We start from the raw sequence: 22,903 nt of genomic DNA, 5'->3' as shown, positions 1-22,903 counted from the left end.
GTGCACACGTTGTGTTTTTTCACTATAAAAACGCGATAAACACCGCATACATATGCATCCTATCATTTAGAATGCCTTCTCCAATTTTTGTGCACAAGATGCGCGTTTTTTCCGCGAAGAAAACGCATCGCGGTAAAAAACGCAGCATATTCATTAATTTTGCGCATACGGTTTTCTTGCAGAAAATGTCCGGTTTTCTTCATGAATTTTCTGCAAGAAATTCTTACGTGTGCACATACCCTTAAGCTGTATTCTCTAGGTGTGTGTGTGTGTGTGTGTGTGTAATATATATATATATATCTACTATATAAAGCTGAATGTGTGTGTGTGTGTGTGTGTGTGTATGTGTGTGTGTGTATGTGTGTGTGTGTATGTGTGTGTGTATGTCCGGGATTGGCATCTGCACCGTCGCAGCTACAGCCACAAAATTTTGCACAGTCACACGTCTGGACCCCGGGAGCGTCATAGGCTATATTGTGAGGTGAAATTTTAACCCCGCGCTTTCCAATTCACCAAACAATTTTGCCCCTATCTACATAATGGGGAAAAAGTGAAATGAAAAGTGTTGGAGGCGTCACAGCTACAGCCACAAAATTTTGCACAGTCACACGTCTGGACCCTGAGAGCGTCATAGGCCATGTTGTGAGGTGAAATTTTAACTCCGCGCTTTCCAATTCACTAAACTATTTTTCCCCTATCTACATAATGGGGAAAAAGTGAAAGGAAAAGTGTAGGAGGCAAATTGACAGCTGCCAGATGTGAACAAGGGGGACTTAAAGAATGAGAGCGATGGCGCAAAAGAGTATATACCGATCAGTTGCTAAGGTGGGGCCCCGACATGAGATACTCACCACACATGGGGACATGAACACACACACAAAATGCGCCACACACTACCACGTGCTTGAACACATATACCACCCTCAGCACACATTTCACCACACATACACCGACCTTGCCACATAAAAGTCGAAACACAAAAGTCGCCGCTCAAAACTCGCCACATGCAAAAACTAGGCTCACGCAAAACTCGCCACAAGTGCAAAACTCACCTCATGGAAAACTCGCCACACGCAAAACTTGCACACGCGGAAATATTGCCACATGCACAAAATTTGCAACACATGCAAAATTTGCCTCAAACAAAACTTGCACATACTCAAAAGGCACCAGACATAAAACTCACCACGCGCAAAACTCGCCATGCGCAAAACTTGCTGCACACAACTTGCTAAACTAACCTGTTACATGCAACTCGACACACAAAAAGTTGCTACACGCATGTTGCCACACAAAACTCATCTCACAAAAGTCGCTACATGCATGTCGCCACACACAACTCAACACACACAACTTGACAAACGAAACTCGCCCTAAAACACACACAAGTCTGGTATTAGCCTTCAAAAATAAAAATCTGATTAATAAGCAGACAAACTACAAGAGCAACAAATGTACCATATAGGAAATACAGCAGCTGTCAGTCACATGACCTGTCTATTATGTGTATGTGTGAGCTAATATATACTGCCAGGGGGAGGGCTTCCTGTTGGCTGGGGATTTATCAGGCTGCCAATTTATCTTACAAATACTGAGGTAAAAATACTGAGCAAATAACGTGTTAACGAGGTCTAATACAGGAGATCACACAGGTATATACTATATACAGGTGAGATGACACACAGATATATACTATATACAGGGGAGATGACACACAGGTATATACTACATACAGGAGGAGATGACATACAGGTATATACTATATATAGGAGGAGATGACATACAGGTATATACTATATATAGGAGGAGATGACATACAGGTATATACTATATACAGGGGAGATGACACACAGCAGGTATATACTATATACAGGGGAGATGACATACAGGTATATACTATATACAGGAGATGACATACAGGTGTATACTATATATAAGGGAGATGACAAACATGTATATACTGAGGTGAAAATGAGAGGTGTGAGGTGAAAATGAGAGATGTGAGTGCAAAATGAGAGGAGTGAGGGAAAATAGTGTAGTGATCGGAAAATGACAGATGTGAGGTCGAAATGACAAGTGTTAGGGGAGAATGAGAGGAGTGAGGGAGAAAATGAGAGGTGTGAAGGAGAAAATGAGAGATGTGAGGGGGAAAATGAGAGGCGTGATGGGAAAATAAGAGAAGTGACGTGCTATAACTAACCACAGATATTTACTATGCCCAGGCAACGCCGGGCTCTTCAGCTAATATATATATATATATATATATAATCATATGTTAATAATATTTTAAGAGCCACATTTTCTTTTTCTGTTAATACACACCTTACGTGCAAAGTCACCCTTCCCTTTATTGTAGGCTTTGTTCTCCAGAAAGTCAAATACACAAGGTGCGAGGGCAGGACAAGCCTTCAGCAACTCGGGGCTTAGTAAGAACTTCGAGAAATTACAAAAAACACAAATGATTAACCTTTCAAAAGAACAGAAAAATTACAAATAGACACCTTGCCCGAAACGGCCATACCCAATAAATGCTATATGTCAATGATTCCTGATTATAGCAACATATGAAGGCTGACCATAAATCACCATGGCATATTGTAATTTGTGTATTACTGCCATAAAATAATACAAAACTCCTTACCTGTAAATACGCATTCAAATCATTTTTTCTCTTTTCCAAAAATTCCTTATCCATGTTGTTGAACGTTTTCTTCCCTGGCAGCTTGAGGACACTGGCAAGATTTTCAAACTGAAAAAGGGCGTCCAGAAAAAAAAAAAAAAAAAAAAAAGATTAAAGTACTCCAATGCACAGCGGGACATTTGCAGGGTTTGTGGCCAATCAAACAAAACAAAAACTGCCCTAATGCTTTGTGAATATGGACTTGTTGAAGAAGCTCATCATATGATCTGTTACTGAAAGATACAAGGACACAAGACAGATGCCAATAAATATGTATGTAAAATTACTTGTATGGCCTAGGAGTCCAGCTGAAATAGGCAACAGTGACAATAAGATGAACTTCTTCCTGATTAGTTACATTAACCACCCTCTATGGATGACCTTTGTATTCCTATCTCCAAGAACCTCCTATCCCAACATGTAATGGGTACAATAATAATAACATTACCAAAGACCTCCAATGAGATATGTAGTATAGTTTTTCTGATTTAATATGTAGCTTACCTCATGTGCAGGCATTGCAGGACCTTAGGAATCCATGGTTATGACCACCGATGTAGTGACAATTAGTTGCTAGTGGTCATAACCATAGATAGCCAAGTTCCTAAAATACCTGCACCTGAGGAAAGACATCGCGAATCAGAAATAGTATACATTTCTGATAGGAAATATCTGCCAATATTATTATTATTACACCTACTACATATTGGGTTATGATCTTTTAAGTCATTCAGGGGAAGTTGAAAAGGTCCCTATCCCTCCGCACCAGAAAGCTACAGCATGGGTCAAGCATAGGTGGGCCTCCCCTCATAAAGCTTATGGAGAATTACATATTTCTGCCTTCTACCTGGGCATTCACCCAAAGTCTTCTGAGATCCTTGGTCTAGGTCTTTTCCCCTTGTGAGTGGAGTATGAGGGGTTGCAGGAGGGTGAAGAACTTGATGGCCATTCACACCACTCCTGGACCTCAGGAGGGGCAACCCATAAGAGCACCAGATCCTGAATAAGGATGTGAGACACAACACTAAGGAGCCTAGAGGCCAGGTGCAGGAGAACCATAGAAAATCATTTAAAGTAACCGGATTGGAAGTGTTTTTGTGCTCTCTGGAGGTAGGACACCAATTATAGTACATAAACTTGCAGGTTTATTGCAATTATTAAGTTTCAGAGTCCACTGACTCCTTCAGGACAACCATAGTCTATTTTTGTATGGGTGTCCTGAGGAAGGAGTCCGTGGACTCTGAACCATGTTGACAATAAACCTCCAATTTTATCTACTATAATGTGTGTCACAGCCCCAGAGAGTGCAGAAACACTTCCAGTCCTGATACTTTTATTGATCCGTCTTACTTCAGCAGCTCAGGCCAAAGTCACCGATAAGAACAGATATCACCTAATCTTAGATAATTTTAAAAAATACATCATTCACGTGTTTCCTTCAGTTGTTTTCTGCCCAATGATGGCATCTATCCTAGCCGATAGAACCCTTTATTAAAGCAAAGCTTTCCTCCCCCATGTCTCCCTGCAAAATCACATCCAACATCAAAGACTTAAAGGGAACCTGTCGCCAGGATTTTCCCACATAAAGTAGGGCCAGCACCTGTACGCCCTTATACACAGCATTCTAGTATGATGTATGTATGCCTCCAATGCGCACTGCACCCACAATAAAGACCTTTTATAATATCTAAGGGGCTGGGTGGTCTGGTCCGATGGGAGACACGGTTCTTGATTTGGCGCCTCCTCCCTTCCTATGATCTCCGTCCTCCTCGTGTGGATGACATGTCCTGTGTCATACTCCGTGTCCTCCATTGCGTTCCCGCGCAAGCGTACTTCTCTCTGCCTTGCTGAGGGCAGAGTAAAGTATTGTAGGGTGCATGCACCAACGACCTTTGCCCCGCGCATGCGCACTACAGTCTTTGCTCTGTCCTTGGCAATGCAGACAGAAGTACTCCTGCGCAGGAGTGCAATGGAGAACAGTGTGTAGATGATGTAGGACACGTCATCCACATGAAGTAAGAAGAAGGACGGTGATCACAAGAAGAAAGGAGGCGCCAGATCAAGACCAGCGACACCCATCGGACTGGACTGCCCTCTAGGCGGGTATAATAAAAGGTCTTTTTTGTGTTATGCACAGCAGTTTGGGGACAAATGCACATCATTCCAGAATGCTATACATCAGGGCTTACAGGTGCTGGCCCTACTTTCTATGGGAAAAACCTGATGACAGGTTCCTTTTAAAAGGTGACTCAGTGGTTAGCACTGCAGCCTTACAGTGCTTGGTCCAGAGTTCAAAACCCAACCAGTACAACATCTGCAAGGAGTTTGTAAGTTATCCCCGTGTTTGCGTGGGTTTCCTCCGGGTTCTCTGGTTTCCCCCCACACTCCCAAGACATATTGATAGGGAATGTAGATTGTGGGCCCCAATGGGGACAGCGATGATGTCTATAAAGTGCTGCAAAACCATGTGGGTACTGTCATGATCCCAATGGCAGGGGATCACAAAAGGACAAGCACAAAAAACAAAACAAGCTCTAGGGTGATGGAAACTGAGCTGACCGCGATCCTGAACCTCAACACACAACTAGCTGTAGCCGGGGAACGTGCCTACGATGATTCCTAGACGTCTCGCGCCAGCCGAAGAACTAACTTTCCCTATTAGAAGAAACACAGACCTCTCTTGCCTCCAGAGAAACACCCCACAGAAATAGCAGCCCCCCACATGTAACGACGGTGAAATGAGAGGAAAGCACATACGTAGTTATGAAAACAGATTCAGCAAAATGAGGCCCGCTAAAACTAGATAGCAGAGGATACAAAAGTGAACTGCGCGGTCAGCGAAAAACCCTACAAAAAACCATCCTGAAATTACTTGAACTCATGTGCCAACTCATGGAACATGAGGAGTAATATCAGCCCACTAGAGCAACCAGCAAAAAGGAATCACATATCTGCAAGCTGGACTAAGACAAAAATTAAGCAAAACGTGGAACAGGAAAATCAAAAACTTAGCTTGTCCTGAAGAATACAGAAGCGGGAAGCAGAGGTAACAAGACACACTGATTACATTGATAGCCGGCGAGGAAATGACAAGAAAGCCAGGTTAAATAGGAAACTCCCATATCCTGATAGAACAGGTGGACACCAGAGACCGCAGAGAACACAAGTCACCCAGTACCATCTGTAACCACCAGAGGGAGCCCAAAAACAGAATCCACAACAGTACCCCCCCTTGAGGAGGGGTCACCGAACCCTCACGAGAACCACCAGGGCGACCAGGATGAGCCCTATGAAATGCACGGACCAAATCAGCAGCATGAACATCAGAGGCAACCACCCAAGAATTATCCTCCTGACCATAACCCTTCCACTTGACCAAATATTGGAGTTTCCGTCTGGAAACACGAGAATCCAAGATCTTCTCCACAACATACTCCAATTCTCCCTCAACCAGCACCGGACCAGGAGGCTCAAGCGAAGGAACAACAGGTACCTCATACTTCCGCAACAACGACCGATGGAACACATTATGAATAGCAAACGATGCCGGGAGATCCAAACGAAACGACACAGGGTTAAGAATTTCCAAGATCCTATAGGGACCGATGAACCGAGGCTTGAACTTAGGAGAAGAGACCTTCATAGGAACAAAACGAGAAGACAACCACACCAAGTCCCCAACACGAAGTCGAGGACCCACGCGGCGACGGCGATTAGCAAACTGCTGAGCCCTCTCCTGGGACAACTTCAAATTGTCCACCACATGACTCCAAATCTGATGCAACCTATCCACCACCATGTCCACTCCAGCACAATCAGAAGGCTCCACCTGACCAGAGGAAAAACGAGGATGAAACCCCGAATTACAAAAGAAAGGAGAAACCAAGGTAGCAGAACTAGCCCGATTATTAAGGGCAAATTCGGCAAGCGGCAAAAAGGTAACCCAGTCATCCTGATCAGCAGAAACAAAACACCTTAAATAAGTTTCCAAGGTCTGATTAGTTCGTTCCGTCTGGCCATTCGTCTGAGGATGGAATGCAGACGAAAAGGACAAATCAATGCCCATCTTAGCACAGAACGTCCGCCAAAATCTAGACACAAACTGGGATCCCCTGTCAGAAACGATGTTCTCCGGAATCCCATGCAAACGAACCACGTTCTGAAAAAACAGAGGGACCAACTCAGAGGAGGAAGGTAACTTAGGCAAGGGTACCAGATGAACCATCTTAGAAAAGCGGTCACACACAACCCAGATGACGGACATTTTTTGAGAGACAGGGAGATCCGAAATAAAGTCCATGGAAATGTGCGTCCAAGGCCTCTTCGGGATAGGCAAAGGTGACAACAATCCACTGGCCCAAGAACAGCAAGGCTTAGCCCGAGCGCAAACTTCACAAGACTGCACAAAAGAACGCACATCCCTCGACAAGGAAGGCCACCAAAAAGACCTGGCCACCAAGTCTCTAGTACCAAATATTCCAGGATGACCTGCCAACGCAGAAGAATGGACCTCGGAGATGACTCTACTGGTCCAATTATCCGGAACAAACAGTCTTTCAGGCGGACAACGATCAGGTTTATCCGCCTGAAACTCCTGCAAAGCACGTCGCAAGTCTGGGGAGACAGCCGACAAAATCACCCCATCCCTAAGGATACCAGTGGGCTCAGAATTTCCAGGGGAGTCAGGCACAAAACTCCTAGAAAGAGCATCCGCCTTCACATTCTTTGAACCTGGCAGGTATGAAACCACAAAATCGAAACGGGAGAAAAACAGTGACCAACGAGCCTGTCTAGGATTCAGACGCTTGGCAGACTCAAGGTACATCAGATTTTTGTGATCAGTCAAGACCACCACACGATGTCTAGCACCCTCAAGCCAATGACGCCACTCCTCAAATGCCCACTTCATGGCCAAAAGCTCCCGATTACCAACATCATAATTCCGCTCAGTGGGCGAAAACTTTCTAGAAAAGAACGCACATGGCTTCATCACTGAGCAATCGGAGCTTCTCTGTGACAAAACCGCCCCCGCTCCAATCTCGGAAGCATCAACCTCAACCTGAAAAGGAAGCGAAACATCTGGCTGACGCAACACAGGAGCAGAAGAAAACCGGCGCTTAAGTTCCTGAAAGGCCTCCACAGCCGCAGGAGACCAATCAGCAACATCAGCACCCTTCTTAGTCAAATCCGTCAAAGGCTTAACAACACTAGAAAAATTAGTTATGAAACGACGATAAAAATTAACAAAGCCCAAGAACTTCTGTAGACTCTTAAGAGATGTAGGCTGCGTCCAGTCACAAATAGCCTGAACCTTGACGGGATCCATCTCAATAGTAGAAGGGGAAAAAATATACCCCAAAAAAGAAATCTCCTGGACTCCAAAGAGACATTTAGAACCCTTTACAAACAAAGAATTGGCCCGCAGGACCTGAAACACCTTCCTGACCTGCTGAACATGGGACTCCCAGTCATCCGAAAAAACCAAAACATCATCCAAATACACAATCATAAATTTATCCAGATATTCACGGAAAATATCGTGCATAAAGGACTGGAAGACAGAAGGAGCATTAGAAAGTCCAAAAGGCATCACCAAATACTCAAAATGGCCCTCAGGCGTATTAAATGCGGTTTTCCACTCATCACCTTGCTTTATCCGCACAAGATTATACGCACCCCGAAGATCAATCTTAGTGAACCATTTAGCCCCCTTAATGCGAGCGAACAAATCAGTCAACAATGGCAAAGGATACTGATATTTAACTGTAATCTTATTCAAAAGACGGTAATCTATACAAGGCCTCAAGGAACCATCTTTTTTGGCCACAAAAAAAAACCTGCTCCCAAAGGGGACGAAGATGGACGGATATGTCCCTTTTCCAAGGACTCCTTAACATAATCCCGCATAGCAGTATGCTCTGGCACTGACAGATTGAACAAACGACCTTTAGGAAATTTACTGCCAGGAATCAAATCTATAGCACAATCGCAATCCCTGTGAGGAGGAAGCGAATTGAGCTTAGGCTCCTCAAAAACATCCCGATAATCAGACAAAAATACCGGAACCTCAGAAGGAGTAGATGAAGCGATAGAAATCGGAGGTGCATCAGCATGAACCCCCTGACATCCCCAGCTTAACACAGACATTGCTTTCCAGTCCAAGACTGGGTTATGAGTTTGTAACCATGGCAGACCAAGCACTAAGACATCATGTAAATTATACAGTACCAGGAAGCGAATCACCTCCTGATGAACGGGAGTCATACGCATGGTCACTTGTGTCCAGTACTGAGGTTTATTCATAGCCAAAGGTGTAGAGTCAATTCCTTTCAAAGGAACAGGGACTTCCAGAGGCTCCAGACTAAACCCACAGCGGTTGGCAAATGACCAATCCATAAGACTCAGGGCAGCGCCTGAATCCACATAGGCATCGACGGAAATGGCTGATAATGAACAAATCAGAGTCACAGACAGAATGAACTTAGACTGTAAAGTACTAATGGCAACAGACTTATCAACCTTTTTTGTGCGTTTAGAGCATGCTGATATAACATGAGCTGAATCTCCACAATAAAAACACAACCCATTTTTCCGCCTATAGTTTTGCCGTTCACTTCTGGACTGAATTCTATCACATTGCATTGTCTCAGGTGCCTGTTCAGAAGACACCGCCAAATGGTGCACAGGTTTGCTCTCCCGTAAACGCCGATCAATCTGAATAGCCATAGTCATAGACTCATTCAGACCTGTAGGCGCAGGGAACCCCACCATGACATCTTTAATGGCCTCAGAAAGGCCATCTCTGAATCTTGCAGCCAGGGCGCACTCATTCCACTGAGTAAGCACCGACCATTTCCGAAATTTCTGACAATATATTTCTGCTTCATCTTGCCCCTGAGAGAGAGCCAATAAAGCTTTTTCAGCCTGAATCTCTAGGTTAGGTTCCTCATAGAGCAAACCCAATGCCAAAAAAAACGCATCCACATTGAGCAACGCAGGATCCCCTGGTGCCAATGCAAATGCCCAATTCTGAGGGTCACCCCGCAGGAAAGATATAACAATCTTGACTTGCTGAGCAGGGTCTCCAGAAGAGCGAGATTTCAAAGAAAGAAACAACTTGCAATTGTTCCTAAAATTCAGAAAACTAGATCTATCTCCAGAAAAAAACTCTGGGATAGGAATTCTAGGTTCAGACATAGGAGCATGTACAACAAAATCTTGTATATTTTGAACCTTAGCAGCAAGATTATTCAGGCTGGAAGCCAAACTCTGGACGTCCATGATAAACAGCTGAGGTCAGAGCCATTCAAGGATTAAGAGGAGGTAAGACGCAGCCAGGCTGCAATTAAGGCTATGCAGCAAACTCTGAGGGGAAAAAAAAAAGAAAAAAAAAAAACTTCCTCAGACTACTTTTCCTCCTACTTCAGCCAATACGATTACCACTTTTTGGCCGGCTATACTGTCATGATCCCAATGGCAGGGTATCACAAAAGGACAAGCACAAAAAACAAAACAAGCTCTAGGGTGATGGAAACTGAGCTGACCGCGATCCTGAACCTCAACACACAACTAGCTGTAGCCGGGGAACGTGCCTACGATGATTCCTAGACGTCTCGCGCCAGCCTAAGAACTAACTTTCCCTATTAGAAGAAACACAGACCTCTCTTGCCTCCAGAGAAACACCCCACAGAAATAGCAGCCCCCCACATGAAATGACGGTGAAATGAGAGGAAAGCACATACGTAGTTATGAAAACAGATTCAGCAAAATGAGGCCCGCTAAAACTAGATAGCAGAGGATACAAAAGTGAACTGCGCGGTCGGCGAAAAACCCTACAAAAAACCATCCTGAAATTACTTGAACTCATGTTCCAACTCATGGAACATGAGGAGTAATATCAGCCCACTAGAGCAACCAGCAAAAAGGAATCACATATCTGCAAGCTGGACTAAGACAAAAATTAAGCAAAACGTGGAACAGGAAAATCAAAAACTTAGCTTGTCCTGAAGAATACAGAAGCGGGAAGCAGAGGTAACAAGACACACTGATTACATTGATAGCCGGCGAGGAAATGACAAGAAAGCCAGGTTAAATAGGAAACTCCCATATCCTGATAGAACAGGTGGACACCAGAGACCGCAGAGAACACAAGTCACCCAGTACCATCTGTAACCACCAGAGGGAGCCCAAAAACAGAATCCACAACATGGTACTACATAAGTAAGAACAATACAAACCTTTATACCCCGGTGTAAAAACATGCCTAACGTGTATGCTACTGCAGTCACTGCGCTGTTCATAGTGTGGAAACCCTGACAACAGGTAAAACATTTCCCGTGGTAGGTTACAAGGTAAACGAGAGAAAGTGTTAGGCTGATTTTATACATTGCAGAACAAGCATTGAATTCAGTGGGTGGGAAACGCTGCTAAGCCTTGAGATCAGGAGTTTATGGACAGCTGGAAGGGGGATCTGTATTCACATGGCCTCATCTACTGGAACAATGGATCTGGAGAGGTCAGCTCAGGTTCAAAATACGTTTCTTAAGACTTGCCACTTAAGTCACTTCATTTCCTACATTACAGACCAGCCTTGTGCGCTGAATAGAAAACGGGAATCTCAAGAACAAGTTCAACTTTGCCTTAAAACCTCTCAATCTGGGAGAATTCAAGACTCCATTATTGACTGGTTTTCAGATGTTACAGAATCCCAAACTGCTGGAAACAATCCACCCCAACCAATCCATTACCTGATGGAGATGTAATGAAGACATGGGGAAATTCAGATATCTGCTTTACTTCAGCCAAATAACCCTTTTAGAACTGAGACATTATTAACCAAGAACCAACATTTCCTTAATTCAGCCTTATAGGAAAACTAAATGGTCAATAGAACAGACTTCTGATACATTTCACAAACTTTGGCCCGGATAGACAAAATTGCCATTCACTTAAGCTAAACTTCTCATTGCTTTACACTTTCTGGAGATTTAGGACTACATTCATTTGTAGCAGTTGTATAGACATCTACTGGATGGACTTCTAGTTTTCTTACTACATTTGAAATCTGTACAAGTTACTCGTCATAACTGTACATTGATTCATGTATCCCAACCTGTACCTTCTCTCTGTAAAGGGAATCGGTCAGCAGGTTCTTGCTATGTAATGTGAGTGTAGCATGATGTAGGCCGAGATTCTGATTTCAGTGATGTGTCACTTACTAGGCTGTGTTTTGTCAGAAGGACATTATCACTGCAGGACTAGGTGTCTTGTGCCATATAGTCCTCCTGCTCTGTATAACCCCGCCCCCACCACGGATTGGCTGAAAGCTGCCAATCAGTGGTGTGGGCGGGGTTACACAGCTCAGCATTCAGAGAACTGCTAGATCTGCAGAAGATAAAGCAGTGATATCACAATGACGCTATGCAGACCAGTAAGTGACACATTGCTAGAATCTCTGTCCCTACATCATGCTGCTCTCAATTTACACAAAATCCTTGTGACAGATTCCCATTAAATGTAGAAAAACAAAAAAACATGTTAATGTTGCTATAGAAAGTGGCAAGTTATTTCAGGTAGAGAAAAGTTACCGTTAAAAGGCGGCTTAAAAGGGAAAGTGAATTAAAAATTTGAAGCTTTTTTTTTTTACTAGGCCAAATCTCTATATATTAAAAAGAATCCTAATAAACTTGCAGTTTTCATGCAGGCCACTTCCTGTCCTGTAGAGATCACTTTTCAGTAATCCTCTCGTTACCAGGCAGAATTACAACAAAAGGCATAACCTATACATTTATAATACAGGATCATGAGCATTCACATTCAGTGATGGACACAGCCCATCCCCTCCCTGCACAGTGACCTCTGCACAGATCAAAGAGCATGCCTAGAAAACTACTGAACAAAGAAAATCTCTCAACTATTGATGCTTACAGTCTGTGTGGATGCTGTAGAGCATTTATCCAAATCCTTTACCATTATAACAATGTACTAAAAAGAATAGAAGAAAATCGAGAAGCCAATATTAAAAACTTTCCAGGATTTATAAAGATGACAATATTAAAGGATGCTACAAAAGACCCTCAAAGAGGTTTTCCTATGAACAAAGCGCATTTTAATCAATAGATCTTGGAATAATAATAAGTTCCACAATTGGATGTGTTAAAAAAAATGTTCCTGTGCTGAGATAATCTTATAAATGTGCCCCTGCTGTGTACTGTGTAATGGCTGTGTCTGACCGTACAGGAACATGGTCTGATCATACCACAGCTCCTGGGCAGGGGAGGAAGCAACAGGACAGTACAAGATTGCAGCGGATTCTTTCTGCAAGTTAAAATATCTCACTGTCTGTTTTTAAACAATGTTTTACCGCAAAGAAAGAATCAGCTGCAATCCTGTGCTGTCCTGTCTGTATCCTCTCTTTTGCAAACATGGGAGAACTGTCCATCAACTAGAGCGGACTTTTCTCTCTCTATAGTTCCCATACAAATCTATAAACCATTTTTCAGAGAAAACATACGTCGCGGCAATTGTGCAGACAGGCTCCAACACATGCTGGGGAGCAGGAATCGACAGTTTCCGTATAACGTTGAACAAACTACAGAAGTGATGATGAGTAAAAATCATTATCATAATGATAATGTGAGCAAAGTGTAAATAGCTGCGGAATATGTTAGAGCTATCTAAAAAAAAAAAAGATTGTAAGATTATTATCATCATGGCGACTCCTTACCTTAAATTTACAAGTTACTATTCCTATACATGTGAACTATTTAAAAGCACTTTTGGTGGTACAAAGAAATGCTTCCAGCTGTCTCCGCTCAGACCCCACAGACCCCTAAGCTGTCATTTAAAGCCTATACACTCAATTCCCAAGCTTAGTTTTTTTCCACCCTAAGCCCTGTGACCAATGCAACAACTGATCTGAGCCACTGTTCCTCAGCCATTCTTCTGCACCTCTCAGCATTAGTCCAGAAATGATCTGGCTACAACATAAATAGGATTGAGCTTCAGTGCGGAGCTGTGGGGACATTACTGCCGAAATAAAGCAACAATATCAGCCACAGCAGATAGAGAATATTCACACAAATACAATTCTCCACAATGTCCACTGACACCAACACATCACTTCTGATATGATCAAAAATGAATAATGTGATCTGCCAAACAATAACAGACATTACTACAATACAAACCCTGTACATAGTTTCCCATATGAGAGCACAAGACCTCAAGTCTCCTAGTGCTGCAACGGCTATGCTGACTGAGTGTGCAGCACACACATCCCTTGTGCCCGGGATAGCCACCACAATAATAACACAAAATCCCCCTCCACATGTTTCACTGGTAATTCAGCTTCATCAGGAGGTACATACTGTGATGGTTGGCCATGAAACGTGTTGTAGCCAAAGTCGCGATATATCACTAGCTTACAGTACTATTCTCATTACACCAAATAGACAAAATTGCAAAATTCTTGTAAAATCAAGCAACTTTGCAATTTACTTATTAAAAATACTTTCTGAACTGAAGAAAATTTACAGTCTATCGTTTACTGCTTGTAGCCTAGGTTATCATTCACTGCTGCAGTCTACCAGCAGTGCTCTGTTTGCCAGGCGCTGGCACGCTCTCCGTTTGCCAGGCGCTTGCACGCTCTCAGTATGTCAGGTGCTTGCACGCTCTCAGTATGCCAGGCACTTGCACGCTCGCCGTTAACCAGGCGCTTGCACGCTCGCCGTTTGCTAGGCGCTTGCACGCTCGCCGTTTGCTAGGCGCTTGCACGCTCGCCGTTTGCCAGGCGCTTGCACGCTCGCCGTTTGCCAGGCGCTTGCACGCTCTCCGCTTGCCAGCCGCATGCATGCTTTCTATTTGCCAGCCACTTGCACGCTTACCATTTGCCAGCCGCTTGCATGCTTACCATTTGCCAGCCGCTTGCACGCTTACTATTTGCCAGCCGCTTGCACGCTTACTATTTGCCAGCCGCTTGCACGCTTACTATTTGCCAGCCGCTTGCATGCTTACTATTTGCCAGACACTTCCATGCTTACTATTTGCCAGCCGCTTGTACGCTTACTATTTGCCAGCCGTTTGCATGCTTAGTATTTGCCAGCCGCTTGCATGCTTTCTATTTGCCAGCCGCTTGCATGCTTACTAGTTTGCCAGCCGCTTGCATGCTTACTTGTTTGCCAGCCGCTTGCATGCTTACTAGTTTGCCAGCCGCTTGCACGCTTACTATTCGCCAGCCGCTTGCACGCTTACTATTCGCCAGCCGCTTGAACGCTTACTATTTGGCAGCCGCATGCATGCTTACTATTTGCCAGCCGCTTCCATGCTTAATGTTTGCCAGCCGCTTCCATACTTACTATTTGCAAGCCGCTTCCATGCTTACTATTTGCCAGCCGCTTGTACGCTTGCTATTTGCCAGCCGTTTGCCTGCTTAGTATTTGCCAGCCGCTTGCATGCTTACTAGTTTGCCAGCCGCTTGCATGCTTACTAGTTTGCCAGCCACTTGCACGCTTACTATTCGCCAGCCGCTTGCACGCTTACTATTTGGCAGCCGCATGCATGCTTACTATTTGCCAGCCGCATGCATGCTTACTATTCGCCAGCCGCTTGCATGCTTACTAGTTTGCCAGCCACTTGCACGCTTACTATTCGCCAGCCGCTTGCACGCTTACTATTCACCAGCCGCTTGCACGCTTACTATTTGGCAGCCGCATGCATGCTTACTATTCGCCAGCCGCTTGCACGCTTACTATTTGCAAGCCGCTTGCATGCTTACTATTTACCAGCCGCATGCATGCTTACTATTCGCCAGCCGCATGCACGCTTACTATTTGCCAGGCCCTTGCATGCTTTCTATTTGCCAGCTGCTTGCATGCTTTCTATTTGCTCTGATGGAGAGGGACTCTGAAACTTCTTTAGTAAAACGGGCTCAGTGTCAGTAGACTTTCTTATATATCCAGTCAATTTGCCATAAATATTTGTAATGTGAAAACCATTTAAAGAACTATTCCTATACGGCAAATATTGAAGTGTCCCCTATAAATGACATTTAAATGCCTAGTCCCATACCTGTTCAGTGATCCGCATGTGGAAGTCATGGAAGTCACTGTAACGGCGATAGGTTTTCCATATTTCTTCAAGGCCATCTAAGCCTCGCCGCTGGACAGTGATGGCGTACAGTGCATAGGTTTTCCCATGTTCATTACAAACTCCTGCCACAGCATATGGGTCACAGTCAACATGAACTGGTAGTATACAATGTACATACAAGTGCACATACAAAGAGGGATAGAAGAAAGAGCATGAAATGGCAGGTGGAATGACCAGAAAACAAGCAAAATAAATGAAATCAGACAATAATATATTCCTATCGTGTCTGTTCTGTCTCTGAGTCGATAATCCAATGTGAATTGAGCCTAACTGTACTGAAGAACTTGGGAGACCTGAATAGACAGGGTTAATAAAGTGCGGAGACCAAACAACCCAGAGCAGCAATTTCCAGCATGTTGGGTGGACGCTGGGGATGGTTCCTGTCTCGGGGTCTATGACAGCCCCATTTGGCGGAATGATTACACGAGAAGTAGCAGAACTTCCTCTATTAGATCGGATGATACGCATTACATATTAACGCAATAAATACATTAAGAACTTTTTTAGTGGAGGGGGCATTGGGATTATTTTTTTTTTTTTTTAGAATCCGTTTTAAGAGACATTTCAAGAATGTTTTGGCGTTTCATCGGCTCAGACAGAGCACACTCACTTCATGTTAAGCTGCTGCTATCATCTTTCATGTGGAATTTGACTCGCCTATTAGAAGAATTATATTGCAAGAAAACATTTAGCACTGTCAAGTGATCATAATGTCCGGGGACTCGGTGCAGGACCATGCTGGGGAATACGGGGCGAGAGACTGCGGGAAAATACCTGCGCTGAGCAGCCTCAGCATGTCTCACTGTTCTTCAGGGTACAGTAATGGGGACAGATGAAGAGTATGTACCCCTGTGCAGTCACACAATAACAAATGTACATACAATAACAGGATGAGGCTTCTAACACAACTACAGGTCCTTCTCAAAAAATTAGCATATAGTGTTAAATTTCATTATTTACCATAATGTAATGATTACAATTAAACTTTCATATATTATAGATTCATTATCCACCAACTGAAATTTGTCAGGTCTTTTATTGTTTTAATACTGATGATTTTGGCATACAACTCCTGATAACCCAAAAAACCTGTCTCAATAAATTAGCATATTTCACCCATCCAATCAAATAAAAGTGTTTTTTAATAACAAACAAAAAAACCAACAAATAATAATGTTCAGTTATGCACTCAATACTTGGTCGGGAATCCTTTGGCAGAAATGACTGCTTCAATGCGGCGTGGCATGGAGGCAATCAGCCTGTGACACTGCTGAGATGTTATGGAGGCCCAGGATGCTTCAATAGCGGCCTTAAGCTCATCCAGAGTGTTGGGTCTTGCGTCTCTCAACTTTCTCTTCACAATATCCCACAGATTCTCTATGGGGTTCAGGTCAGGAGAGTTGGCAGGCCAATTGAGCACAGTAATACCATGGTCAGTAAACCATTTACCAGTGGTTTTGGCACTGTGAGCAGGTGCCAGGTCGTGCTGAAAAATGAAATCTTCATCTCCATAAAGCATTTCAGCCGATGGAAGCATGAAGTGCTCCAAAATCTCCTGATAGCTAGCTGCATTGACCCTGCCCTTGATGAAACACAGTGGACCAACACCAGCAGCTGACATGGCACCCCACACCATCACTGACTGTGGGTACTTGACACTGGACTTCAGGCATTTTGGCATTTCCTTCTCCCCAGTCTTCCTCCAGACTCTGGCACCTTGATTTCCAAATGACATGCAAAATTTGCTTTCATCAGAAAAAAGTACTTGGGACCACTTAGCAACAGTCCAGTGCTGCTTCTCTGTAGCTCAAAAGTGGCTTTACCTGGGGAATGCGGCACCTGTAGCCCATTTCCTGCACACGCCTGTGCACGGTGGCTCTGGATGTTTCCACACCAGACTCAGTCCACTGCTTCCTCAGGTTCCCCAAGGTCTGGAATCGGTCCTTCTCCACAATCTTCCTCAGGGTCCGGTCTCCTCTTCTCGTTGTACAGCGTTTTCTGCCACATTGTTTCCTTCCAACAGACTTACCATTGAGGTGCCTTGATACAGCACTCTGGGAACAGCCTATTTGTTGAGAAATTACTTTCTGGGTCTTACCCTCTTGCTTGAGGGTGTCAATGATGGCCTTCTTGACATCTGTCAGGTCGCTAGTCTTACCCATGATGGGGGTTTTGAGTAATGAACCAGGCAGGGTGTTTATAAAAGCCTCAGGTATCTTTTGCATGTGTTTAGAGTTAATTAGTTGATTCAGAAGATTAGGGTAATAGGTCGTTTAGAGAACCTTTTCTTGATATGCTAATTTATTGAGACAGGTTTTTTGGGTTATCAGGAGTTGTATGCCAAAATCATCAGTATTAAAACAATAAAAGACCTGACAAATTTCAGTTGGTGGATAATGAATCTATAATATATGAAAGTTTAATTGTAATCATTACATTATGGTAAATAATGAAATTTAACACTATATGCTAATTTTTTGAGAAGGACCTGTATACTTATAAGGGAATCGGTCAGCAGGTATTTGCTATGTAATCTGAGGACAGCATGAGGTAGGGATTAAACCTCTGAACATAACGATGTGTTCCATGTCCGGCGGTGTGCTTCTGTTTACTTACACTGAAGCTTTAACCACCTGGTGATCAGCTGGCTGCATGCTTACAAGTCTGACTCCGCCCCCCTGTGATAAGCAGCTCACTGTCTACAGCTATGTACACACAGCCTGGAGTGGGCAGTGTTCGCTTTCTCAGCTCTGCTGCATAACCAAATGTACAGTTGTGCTCAAAAGTTTACATACCCCGGCAGAATTGCTTTCTTCGCCTTTTTTCAGAGAATATGAATGATAACACCAAAACGTTTTCTCCACTCATGGTTAGTGGTTCGGTGAAGCCATTTATTGTCAAACTACTGTGTTTTCTCTTTTTTAAATCATATTCACAACCCAAAACATCCAAATGACCCTGATCCAAAGTTTACATACTCCATTCCTGAATACCGTGTATTGTCCCCTCTAACATCAATGGCAGCTTGAAGTCTTTTGTGGTAGTGGTGGATGAGGTTCTTTATTTTCTCAGATGATAAAGCTGTCCACTTTTCTTGGCAAAAAGCCTCCAGTTCCTGTAAATTCCTGGGCTGTCTAGCATGAACTGCGTGCTTGAGATCTCCCCAGAGTGTCCAATGATATTGAGGTCATGAGACTGAGATGGCCACTCCAGAACCCTCACTTTGTTCTAGTGTAGCCAATGACAGGTCAACTTGGCCTTGTGTTTTGGATCGTTTTGAGCACAACTGTAAAAGCTGTCATTGTGTCAGAACGGCTGCACACAGTAACCTAAGTGATACGTCACTGGATTCAGGGTCTCTCTACCCATTATGTTGCTCTCAGATAGCAAATACCTGCTTCCCTTTAAAAATCAATGTACCCAGGACATTCACTTAAAGGCATGGGGGCTTTATAAGCAAAGTGTCATTTGCGCTCATCTAATGTTTCAGGGCCCATTTACATGAACCAACCTTTGCTTGAAATAAAACCGCTAATTAGCTACATGCAAGTTGATCTGTTTGGACAGGCTGATCTGAATGATCGTTCTGTGCTCGAACAATATCAGTTATCGGCTGCACATTACACAGGAAGATGTGCTGCTGTGAACATTGATTTTTGTTAGTGAACTTGATCTCAGCCAGCTATATGGTCCCTGCAAGCTATATGATCAGCCATGTCTCAGAAAAATTACTTTAAAAGCATCTGTGGACCAAGCGGTGCTGTAAGCTAGTCAGACAGGATGGTGTTCGTCAGCTTTTCCCAGCCCACTGCCCTAGAGTGACAGGTATCTCCCTTTACACGCACGTAAGTGAAAGGATTTCTGAGGACAATTTCTGCGCTGCTGAATAGATAGACTTACATCCAGGTATGAAAAGGTAGAAAAGTAGTTGTTTATTCGACGGGTTACTTCTTCATCAGGATATGACCACATGTAATGATACACGTGGTCATATCCTGATGTAGTAACTTTCGACTTCGAAACGCGCTGAACAAACAACTACTTTTCCATCTCATCACACCTCGATCTACATCTGTCTATTCAGCAGCGCAGAAATTGTCCACAGAAATCCTTTCACTTTGATGCTAAACGGTCACTTGCTAACCTTTAGATCTGCTGCAGCCGACACTTACATACTCTACCTTAACAACGGATACATCAGGTTACTAGAATATGATAAAAACCTTATTGTGTTTATTGGATAAGACCTTATTTGCACTGATTTCTCCTAAAGCCTCATCAATTGTTTACACGCATGTAGGCAGAGGGCGGGGAGAAGCTGGAAGGGAGAAGCTGGAAGGGAGAAGCTGGAAGGGAGAAGCTGGAGGGGAGAAGCTGGAAGGGAGAAGCCGGAGGGGAGAAGCCGGAGGGGAGAAGCCGGAGGGGAGAAGCTGGAGGGGAGAAGCCGGAGGGGAGAAGCCGGAAGGGAGAAGCTGGAAGGGAGAAGCTGGAGGAGAGAAGCTGGAAGGGAGAAGCTGGAGGGGAGAAGCTGGAAGGGAGAAGCTGGAGGGGAGAAGCTGGAGGGGAGAAGCTGGAAGGGAGAAGCTGGAAGGGAGAAGCTGGAGGGGAGAAGCTGGAGGGGAGAAGCCGGAGGGGAGAAGCCGGAAGGGAGAAGCTGGAAGGGAGAAGCTGGAGGAGAGAAGCTGGAAGGGAGAAGCTGGAGGGGAGAAGCTGGAAGGGAGAAGCTGGAGGGGAGAAGCTGGAGGGGAGAAGCTGGAAGGGAGAAGCTGGAAGGGAGAAGCTGGAGGGGAGAAGCTGGAAGGGAGAAGCTGGAGGGGAGAAGCTGGAAGGGAGAAGCTGGAAGGGAGAAGCTGGAAGGGAGAAGCTGGAGGGGAGAAGCTGGAGGGGAGAAGCTGGAAGGGAGAAGCTGGAAGGGAGAAGCTGGAAGGGAGAAGCTGGAAGGGAGAAGCTGGAAGGGAGAAGCTGGAAGGGAGAAGCTGGAAGGGAGAAGCTGGAGGGGAGAAGCTGGAGGGGAGAAGCTGGAAGGGAGAAGCTGGAAGGGAGAAGCTGGAAGGGAGAAGCTGGAAGGGAGAAGCTGGAAGGGAGAAGCTGGAAGGGAGAAGCTGGAAGGGAGAAGCTGGAGGGGAGAAGCTGGAGGGGAGAAGCTGGAAGGGAGAAGCTGGAGGGGAGAAGCTGGAAGGGAGAAGCTGGAGGGGAGAAGCTGGAAGGGAGAAGCTGGAGGGGAGAAGCTGGAAGGGAGAAGCTGGAGGGGAGAAGCCGGAGGGGAGAAGCTGGAGGGGAGAAGCTGGAAGGGAGAAGCTGGAGGGGAGAAGCTGGAGGGGAGAAGCTGGAAGGGAGAAGCTGGAAGGGAGAAGCTGGAAGGGAGAAGCTGGAAGGGAGAAGCTGGAGGGGAGAAGCCGGAGGGGAGAAGCCGGAAGGGAGAAGCTGGAGGGGAGAAGCTGGAGGGGAGAAGCTGGAGGGGAGAAGCTGGAGGGGAGAAGCTGGAAGGGAGAAGCTGGAAGGGAGAAGCCGGAGGGGAGAAGCTGGAGGGGAGAAGCTGGAAGGGAGAAGCTGGAGGGGAGAAGCTGGAAGGGAGAAGCTGGAGGGGAGAAGCTGGAAGGGAGAAGCTGGAGGGGAGAAGCCGGAGGGGAGAAGCTGGAAGGGAGAAGCTGGAGGGGAGAAGCTGGAAGGGAGAAGCTGGAGGGGAGAAGCTGGAAGGGAGAAGCTGGAAGGGAGAAGCTGGAGGGGAGAAGCTGGAGGGGAGAAGCTGGCGGGGAGAAGCTGGCTGTCCATATAGTCTCCAGCGCCAACTGGTCCCCAGCTATTCAAGTATGTTTTTCTCTGAAACGCCACAGCATTTCAGAGTCAAACATGCCTGGCTGACATTAAGTCAGTGCCTGATACATGCTGCCCATATAACGGGCAGCTGTCAGGTTCACTTTAAAGTCAGCTTAAAAATCATTGGATCTGACAAGCGGCATTTGTTCGACTGCCCCCATATAAACAGGCCAGCAAACACTTTAGTTGGGTATAAGCGTTCTTACTGGCATTCCCCAATTACCAACTCATCTAAAGAGGCTTTTAGCTCATCCTGGCTGCTACTGCTGTTGAATGTGTTGCTCACTACCATTAGTTATTTCAGACTGCTTGGACTTGTTGGCTTTTACATTCTTTAATGGAAATTTAAATCCAAGTACATGGCGATATAAATCTAATAGTGTGCGTCCAGTGACATCACATCACAGCGCCCCGAACCCTCATCTACAGTGTCTGCCATGTGACAGCCATTCTACCTATCCAAAGCTTCTCCATCTATCTGTCCTATCTAATTCACTGAATCTAATATTTATATCTACTCCGTCTGATCTCCAACAGGGAGCGAGTTATTTATTCTCTCACTGGTTCCAGTCTGTGATGATGTATCTTTTGCACTTGAAATGGGATTGTTTTGATGACCATCTATAATTAATGTTAAATCATAGAAACAGTGAAAGCATGACAGATGTGTGCGCTTGTGAGAAAAATGATAGAAGCAAACTAAAAATGTGCACCATGTGACAAACACAAGAGGGGACAATGAAGGGGATGAGGATGGGGGGCGAGGAAGGTAACACTCTCTCACCAGTGTCGGAAATATAAGCATGGATTTGTACCAGCTCTTCAGTGGTGACATTTGACAGGTCGTCCAGAGACTAAAAAAATAAACATTTGAAAAGAGAAAAGACAATTTTATTATAAATGAGAAAAATAAAGCAAAGATAAAAATGTACAAATTAAATTGTAAACAAAGAAATCCCTGACATGATACATATAAGTATACTGCAGAACGCGGAGGCCATAGGCGTCTAGTTAGACTTTAGGCCACTTTTCCTTTAAACATTTTGAAAATTGTGCAAGTCACTGACCTCCAGAATAACCTTTCCCCCCAATTCATTGCCTGTTCTGTTTATTGTAACGGAGTGACACAGGGGAGCTGTATTATTTGAGTAGGCATTTACTCCAGACATGGAGCCCGGCCAGAAACAACTAATCTGCTAGTGTTCAAACACCTGCAAAAGCATGGCTGTCCCAGAATAGCACTAAACATTGCAGCCG

General features: G+C 44.6%; 1 protein-coding gene across 1 annotated transcript in view; it reads right to left on the bottom strand.

Annotated features, from left to right (window-relative positions):
- The window catches only part of SNX13 (sorting nexin 13), a 133,683-nt gene that overhangs the window by 21,464 nt on the left and 89,316 nt on the right, over positions 1-22,903 (bottom strand). Inside the window, exons 17-20 of the mRNA XM_069729827.1 lie at positions 22,431-22,500; positions 15,749-15,891; positions 2,642-2,749; positions 2,323-2,433 (exon numbers count right to left, since the gene is read on the bottom strand). Coding sequence (XP_069585928.1) covers positions 2,323-2,433; positions 2,642-2,749; positions 15,749-15,891; positions 22,431-22,500 — 432 coding nt within the window. The remainder of the gene's footprint in view (positions 1-2,322; positions 2,434-2,641; positions 2,750-15,748; positions 15,892-22,430; positions 22,501-22,903) is intronic.

This window comes from Ranitomeya imitator, chromosome 6 (assembly GCF_032444005.1).
Source record: "Ranitomeya imitator isolate aRanImi1 chromosome 6, aRanImi1.pri, whole genome shotgun sequence".
Taxonomy (NCBI): domain Eukaryota; kingdom Metazoa; phylum Chordata; class Amphibia; order Anura; family Dendrobatidae; genus Ranitomeya; species Ranitomeya imitator.
Note: the sequence above shows the minus strand (reverse complement) of the source record. Positions and strands in the feature narration are given on the sequence as shown.